Source organism: Mya arenaria, chromosome 1, assembly GCF_026914265.1.
Source record: "Mya arenaria isolate MELC-2E11 chromosome 1, ASM2691426v1".
Classification (NCBI taxonomy): Eukaryota; Metazoa; Mollusca; class Bivalvia; order Myida; family Myidae; genus Mya; species Mya arenaria.
Window position 1 is genome coordinate 18,142,487 of NC_069122.1, and position 8,719 is coordinate 18,151,205.

Consider the following 8,719-nt stretch of genomic DNA (forward strand, 5'->3'; position numbering starts at 1 on the left):
CGTGAGCGAGATGTTTCAGCTGACATCTTATAAGCCCCGCCACACATCCACATGCGTAACACAGATTGTAAGGGCTGTAGATTCAAATCCACTTTTCAGTTTTATAAATACTCACCGGTTCATTTTACCTTGTTTCGATAGCTTTACGGTACGTACCTCAGCGCAATCAGGTACCGGGTGTTTAGGCTGACATATGATAAGCCCTGCCACACACTCACATGTTCGGCACAAATCGTCAGGGTCATCAAATACCTCTCCTGGCTGGAGTTTTAAAAAGATTACTTTGTTACATGTAACTGTTAATTTAAAGTTACTCGCTCATGTTTTGGGACCGAAATTTTGTTTTGCCGGTAATGCATCTGAAAACAATATTTTTATCAATATTTTACTCTTATGTTATTGAAATAGCCAAAAAATACAGTTATAGTTTAAAAAGGTATTTTGGTTTTATTGGGGTGTGAACTGTAGCCGGGAAGGTCAAGAAAAATAGAAAACCGACACCTAAACCACAAGACCACCAGGACTTATACAATAATAATGGATATTTTGATATTTTAACAATACACTGATAACATCAGGTGATAATGCTAATCAACCAATCACGTAACAACAAAGCAGTAATTAAGTGATTTAAAACGTTGTTAACGCTTATGAAAATTGTGGTCTTATTATATATATTTGAGCAAATATGAACATTTACTGAAGGTTCAAGCTTTTGGTAACTCAGTTTTAACACTCCTTATAATTTGCCACACTTTAATTCGTCATACAAAAAAGCTTACACTAATTCATGTTTTGAATTTTACAAAAACATGAGTTAGTCCTTTTAAAACAATAACCTACCTATGAATATCAAGAAAGAGTTGTTATAATGGAAAGAAACCTTTCCGCCAAGGTTATCAGAAGGCCGTTTCAAGAAATGGTTTAAGTGGTAACTTTAAAGCTGCACTCTCACAGATTTACCATTTTTACAACTTTTTTTTATTTTTTGTCTTGGAAAGAGCAATTTTTTTGTGTAAATATATGCAAACCAGTGATATAAGATTGCTGAAAAAATCAGACCGTATATAATCAAATTTCCGTTCGAAAATTAATGTTTTATGGCCTAACGGTTTAAGAAAAATGCATTAAACATCAATTTATGAACTGAAATATAAAAATCTGCGATCTAATGTTTTTGTCAGCAGTTTTATATAACTGGTTTCCATGGATTTTCGCAAAAATTGGCTCGTTCCAAGACAAAAAATAAAAAAAGTTCAATCTGTGAGAGTGCAGCTTTAATGCCCCCTTAAATCTGTATAAACGTCACAAACGGCAACACAATGATTTCTATTATTTCCTCAACTTTGTGTTCATTTATACTGCTGACTTAAGTTCATATAACTCAAATAACTCAAATCTGTAGGAAATTAATGAAACAAGGGCACTTAGAGCATTTCAATGTATGACTCAAATCGAGTAAGATCTTTATTGAGCCGGCCCGACCTACAAATAAACAATTTATCTGGGGCAAACTTAATACAACTTGTTATTTCTTTGGTTTGGTCAAAGTTAGCCGAAATGAATATTTATTTGACAATAGTTACCAAATAATTAATATCAACCAATCAAATTATTTTAACATGCAAACAGGCCAAAATATTATAATATTCAGACAACATAGCAAGGTTTTATACAATTTATACAATTGGCTGCTGGTAGCTCCATTATCCAAAATGTAAATTGTGATGCCGGGTGACTCCCTAAATACGTTTGTTATCATTTGAATGGGTATTACTCGCTAATTTAGTAACATTTAAAACACATAACGCAAAATTTATTATACAGACTGTTATTGTGGTTTGTATGTTTGCTTAGTCTACTGTAATCCGACGCGATTGACCTATTTTGCTAAAAATCAAAGCCCCAACAGTGTCTTTATTATAATCATCATTGATTATCTTACTTTATTATTTTCTTTTACTGTACGTTAAACCCTTTTAAATGCTACAAAATACATTTGAAGTCACAGGGTATTCCAATTTCCATTTTTGGTGTATCGGACGCATTTAATTACAAGGTGTTCATTAACTGATCCAGAAATGCTCATTCATGTGCTGTTGCAGTCTCCTACGCAGTGATCTCCCTTGACAACGAACAACAGCTAGAGTTCAGCTGGATTTTGAGCTATTCACAAGATATTTATTTTATCTCAATGTTGTTTCGTTTAAGACTTTTAAAAAATGTATGTCTTACGTCCAAATGTAAAAATTGAAATATAACAATGCAATATTATGAATGCCATTATAAGTTACGGGGTTAGTAGGCTACCCGATATGGGATATACGGGGCAAAGGAAACCATATCGGTGAGAGCAAACCCGAATATATTTTTCTGCGCCCCGTACATCCCATATCGGATCACCTGCTAACCCTGTAACGTAATTATCACGTCAACAACCTGTTTACATGTTTAATTGTTTCATTTATTAATCGGAATCGGAAAATAGACGCCATTTTGGTACGATATAAGTTTGGTGACCATATATGGAAAAATATGGGGTCGCCACGTGACCAGTCCTGGACCAATGGTGTTGTGTCATTTATGTTGGAGGCGTGATATAACATGATTCTGATCATTATTACTTCGTATGTGTGACGTCAGTGATTCATTTGCAGCAAATGCGTACCTGGTATTGGCGTCCCTGTTCGTCTACACATTTTCCACAGTCAGTATGGTTCACACAGTTTCCTCTTGCATCAAGGTAAAATCCTTCAGCGCATGCACATCCCTCGTTTATGACGTCACACTGAAGCCCGGATGTTGTAGGGTCACATGACTCGTAACACAAGCTGTAGTTGGTCCATTGCATATTTGCGGCATCGCATACTGAAAATAAAATTAACGGAAGTCATGAAATATTTGACAAACATTTTTTTGGCCATACGTAACATGGGTAAATAAACCTAATACAAATCATGCTTGACACTCTATACCATCGAAAGTACAACAGTCTCTGCCATATATACTGACCAATTTAGCTGCCGTGAAGCAAAAAGACCACCATTTACGCTTCTACTAATATAAGTAATTAAATATATATAAACATATATAATAAGTGCATATCAAATGCCTTACCACAGTCCACAGCATAGCATTCGCCAATTTCGCTACTAGGAAGCGGACAGTCGGAAGCGTTAACAATGATGACCTGCGCGCGCATCCGTTCCCCGAGGCCGCACGTGCGAGAGCATGCAGTCCACGCGCTCCAATCCATTTCGCACAACACTATGTAGTTAAAGTGCATATTTAGAGGTTAGAAGTAAAATGTGTTATGTTTGGATTTTTTGTTTAATGTAAGTTAGGTAAAACAGAACCATTCCGCTTACTTCACATTTAGGAACCGAAGTAAATTAAGCAAAACGCAATCAGCATAACAACGGATACTTGACTCATTTTCGAAATATTCGTACAGATATATATACGCTCACATATTAAAGTTAAGTTTTGCAGTTGCTTAAAAAAGTCAAGAACGACTGCTTTTAGTTCTAACAGAATAAACCGGAAACACCCGACTTCGGCCGAACACGGACGCCGAAGTTTGTCGAAGTCAAACGGTGATTACAATAAAAAGTTTATAATAAAATATCTTAACCTCGCTATCACAGACTTGCAGACACTGCGTCTCTTTGATTAAGAACATAAAATTAAATCGGTTTGGCTAGGATGCTACTATGGTATGAATCTATGTCCAATGCCCATGATGAAATGGGACGTAAAAATGCACTCAAAGACTTTATACTGCCATTGTGTAACTTACAATTGCATTGTAGACCATTACAGGGCTCTGCTTCAACCAAAGGCTTGTCACATACGCCGTCATCTGCCGGAATTACGTATTCCCGAGTTCGCAATCTCTCACCTTCCCCGCACGTGACGCTACATTCGCTCCAGTCGCCATATGACGTCACGTCGCAGCCTGATAAGGAAGAAGTATAAACATGTAAACATAAAATTATACCACAGGCTTTGTAATGACGTTGACATCCGCGATAAACACGCAATAATAATATATGTCATGTGTTCCCGTTCCGGATAGAAAAATCCTGCTTTCCCAGGTAACGAGGCTTGCCGAGTTACCGACTACGCAGTGTGCCCGAGGGTCGGAGTTTTCTATCCGAAACGGACACACATGATAGCTATTATTTCTAGCATACCTGCATTACATTTTATTGTGGAGAAAAAAAACATAAAAAGTCGCATTTTTGTACATTTCACCAAAAAGCGCGTGCGTCATGCCGTCATGACGAACAGTAATTTGTATTCACTACATACGTCAATAAGTTCCTACGATATCACGTCTTTTAAGGATTATTTTGTTTTGTTTTTAAGGTATATTTTTTGTAAAGTTAATTTTAATGGAACTCATCTATTGAAATCTGATTATTATGATTACATAAAGTGTATAATAAAAGAAATTGATTGTATTACGTCGCGTGACATATCTGGCATGTGGGTGCCAGATGGAGTTTTCCAGCACGGCTGAATTCACCGGAAATGCCTATCCTATGTGCTAAAAATATAGATCTTATGTCTCGTATTTTCTCATTCAATCCGCTATATGACGTCAGTTTTGCAGCTTGATTACAAGACATGTAAATCCTGCGAACGAGAATTTTGATCATGGACAATTTACGAAAAGGTAACACAAATCCTAGAAAAAACTGCCAACTTCCTACCCATTGCGCTCCTGCCACTGAATAGTGTTACTTCGCAGCCTGTCAGTATTGTGTAGACGTTGTAATGCATATTTTTGTCTTTTTCTGCATCTTCAATTGTTAAACCATTTAAACAAACTTACATGATACATTGCCATTACAATCCGCATATTCCACGTTTTCTCCAGGACACGCGACACCACCGCATACCGGAAGTGGGTCACTACACGTGCGCATGCGTTGTTGGTCCCCGCCCTCGCACGTGCGAGAACAAGTGGACCAATCACTCCAAACTGTCCAGGAACCTTCGACTATGTAAGATAAAAGAGCGTTGCAGTAAAATACTAACTATATAGGACATATTTACTAAGTAATGGTTAAAAGTCGTAAGTGTGTCCTTACAGAAATAAATGTCTTCATGCGATGCAGTCGCATAACCATTTTTTAATGTACCGCAAATACTAATTATGTATTGTTAGATGGGGGTTACAAAATGAATCGTATGGTGTTATGATGTTTAAAATAGAGCGAATTGAAAGATTTCTTTATTTAAATACATTCATACGATTGGAACGCATATGTCAATTTGAAAGAATGCCAACGAATCTTAAATAAATCTTGGTGAGAAAACGAGGGGAATTGATAATTATAGATACGTACAAAATCGAAATATGTTGACTTAATAACCCTGCCTTACTTTATCTATAAAAATTAGTTTAAACGTCCTCAGCTTATTTCGGGTTGCTTTTAAGTACTTTTCACTAGCGATAAACTCGCAAGATGAAAGCAATATTCATATATCCTAGTATATTTAGGTTTCTCAGTTACTTTTTATATAGCTAGATGATTGTATAAAAAGTCATCACTTTACATTACCCATTCTTCGATAATGACAGTTACTAATCGGTTACAGTCTGAGATCACTCAAAAGATGTTTGGGATTCGAGTCTTACTGCCTGCGAACAGTAATGTAAAAAGATAAAGCCTACAGCCTTTCAACGCTTTCAGCACTTTTATTTTATCTCATTAAAACGTCTTAAGTATCTCGTTAAAACAACTTACGTATCTCGCAGACGTTCGGCCGATTTATTGAATAAGAACATAATAGTATCCCTTCAACAAGCTTAATGTTTGAATTTTTATTGTTTAACCAAGTCTCTATTTTCATCAACAGATTCACCTGAATAAAATTAATATCGATTAACTGCTGATTTACAAAAACAATGTGTACGGCAGATTTGAAAAATACTGCCATCCCATTAGACAAAATATAATGCCGAACACTAACGTTATTTACTCGGGTGTCCGCCTAACGTTTTCATAACTTACCGGTAGCGTCGGAGTTGTTGACACATTGTTTGATTCCCTCACCGTTCACAACCGCGCAGTAACTGGACAAAAATGAATCAGAGAATTATTGTATGTATCAGTGACAGCTTTGATTTTGATTCTAGTTTGACACTTTTTAGCCGTTTAATACACGTAAACGCTTATTTTTACAAAGTACATATTGCGTAACATACAACGTACTTCGTATAATTACAAAAACGGCGTCACCGCTACAGTGTAAGACTGTCCGTCGAGTAAACAACAAAAACGGTGACACCGCTACTGTGTAAGACTGTCCGTCGAGTAAACAACAAAAACGGCGTCATCGCTACAGTTTTAGACCGTCCGTCAAGTAAACAACATAAACGGTGACACCGCTACAGTGTAAGACTATCCGTCGAGTAAACAACAAAAACGGCGTCATCGCTACAGTTTTAGACCGTCCGTCAAGTAAACAACAAAAACGGCGACACCGCTACAGTGTAAGACTATCCGTCGAGTAAACAACAAAAACGGTGACACCGCTACAGTTTTAGACCGTCCGTCAAGTAAACAACAAAAACGGTGACACCGCTACAGTTTTAGACCGTCCGTCAAGTAAACAACAAAAACGGTGACACCGCTACAGTTTTAGACCGTCCGTCAAGTAAACAACAAAAACGGCGACACCGCTACAGTGTAAGACTGTCCGTCGAGTAAACAACAAAAACGGCGACACCGCTACAGTGTAAGACTATCCGTCGAGTAAACAACAAAAACGGTGACACCGCTACAGTTTTAGACCGTCCGTCAAGTAAACAACAAAAACGGCGACACCGCTACAGTTTTAGACCGTCCGTCAAGTAAACACCGCTACAGTGCAAGACTATACGTTGAGTAAACAACAAAAACGGTGACACTGCTACAGTGTAAGACTGTCCGTCGAGTAAACAACAAAAACGGTGACACCGCTACAGTGTAAGGCTGTACGTCGAGTAAACACTGCTACAGTGTAAGACTATCCGTCGAGTAAACAACAAAAACGGTGACACCGCTACAGTTTTAGACCGTCCGTCAAGTAAACAACAAAACGGCGACACCGCTACAGTTTTAGACCGTCCGTCAAGTAAACACCGCTACAGTGCAAGACTATACGTTGAGTAAACAACAAAAACGGTGACACTGCTACAGTGTAAGACTGTCCGTCGAGTAAACAACAAAAACGGTGACACCGCTAAAGTGTAAGGCTGTACGTCGAGTAAACAACAAAAACGGTGACACCGCTACAGTGCAAGACTTTACGTCGAGTAAACAACAAAAACGGTGACACCGCTACAGTGTAAAGACATTCCGTCAAGAAAGCAACAGAAACGGCGTCACCGCTACAGTGTAAGACTATACGTCGAGTAAACAACAAACACACCGAAACCACTTAAGTGTAAAACTTGCTGTGTAAGGTTGTCTGTCAAATAAACAACAAAAAGGCGTCACTCCTACAGTGTAAGGCTGTTGTCCGTCAGGTAAACAACGAAAACGGCGACACCCCTACAGTGTAAGGCTGTTGTCCGTCAGGTAAACAACGAAAACGGCGACACCCCTACATTGTAAGGCTGTTGTCCGTCAGGTAAACAACAAAAAAGGCGTCACCCCTACAGTGTAAGGCTGTTGTCCGTCAGGTAAACAACGAAAACGGCGACACCGCTGCAGTGTAAGGCTGTTGTCCGTCAGGTAAACAACGAAAACGGCGACACCGATACAGTGTAAGGCTGTTGTCCGTCAGATAAACAACGAAAACGGCGACACTGCTACAGTGTAAGGCTGTCCGTCAAGTAAACAACAGAAACGGCGATACCGCTACAGTGTAAGGCTGCCCGTCAAGTAAACCACAAATATGGCGACACCTTTCAGTGTAAGGCTGTCCGTCAAGTAAACAACATTTAGTGAGAGAAAAAGATTGTTTATTTCCTCCGATATGAAGAGACATGACACATTATAATCAGAACATAATACAAAAGAACATATAGAACAAAAGTTTACATAAATTATATACAACAAACAAATATATCAGATAAAAAGGATAACTATAAATAATACATCTAGTAATACTGTATGATAACTATGCAGCTATACATGTGCTAATATATAGTGAATGAAACATAGTTTTGTAGTTTCATTTACCTTACTTCTGACGTACTGTAGATGACTTAGACAGATTTATTAATATACATGTTTGTTTAATAATATTTATATACTGATGTCGAATATTATCAATTGAAACATACCATGTCGTGCATGTATCCCCGTTAACGACGTGACCGCTACTGTAGGGCAGTCCGTCAAACAGGCAGTCCGGCGGACACTCGGAGCTGCAGGCGATGGTCTCCACTTTTGTTTGACAGTATTCGGTTTCGTTGTGAAGCGGATGTCTAATAGGTTAGGAATATTTAAAGATTTATAAACTATTTTAAAAACGATAATAGTTTAAAATTTTACAAACCCTGTTTGCAAGTGTTTTTCCAAAAGCCGATCCAAGGCATATTACAAATTGGTATCATAGTTTATAAAACAACCTACACTTTCAGTCAATGAAAAATGAAAATGAAAATGCAGATAAGCAATAATTAAGTACTGTGCTAAATCATTCAGAATTTCAACTTTCGCGGGTGGCCGCTTACTGCCACTCATTTGATACACACTGCATGCCTGCGTCAGAT

The 8,719-nt window shown here is 37.9% G+C and overlaps 1 protein-coding gene across 1 annotated transcript in view; it reads right to left on the minus strand.

The window, feature by feature from the left end:
* Positions 1-8,719, minus strand: part of LOC128203777 (SCO-spondin-like) — a 32,721-nt gene that overhangs the window by 6,145 nt on the left and 17,857 nt on the right. Inside the window, exons 12-18 of the mRNA XM_052905348.1 lie at positions 8,288-8,431; positions 6,027-6,088; positions 4,841-5,008; positions 3,800-3,958; positions 3,118-3,267; positions 2,669-2,868; positions 157-261 (exon numbers count right to left, since the gene is read on the minus strand). Of these exons, the coding sequence (XP_052761308.1) occupies positions 157-261; positions 2,669-2,868; positions 3,118-3,267; positions 3,800-3,958; positions 4,841-5,008; positions 6,027-6,088; positions 8,288-8,431 (988 nt within the window). The remainder of the gene's footprint in view (positions 1-156; positions 262-2,668; positions 2,869-3,117; positions 3,268-3,799; positions 3,959-4,840; positions 5,009-6,026; positions 6,089-8,287; positions 8,432-8,719) is intronic.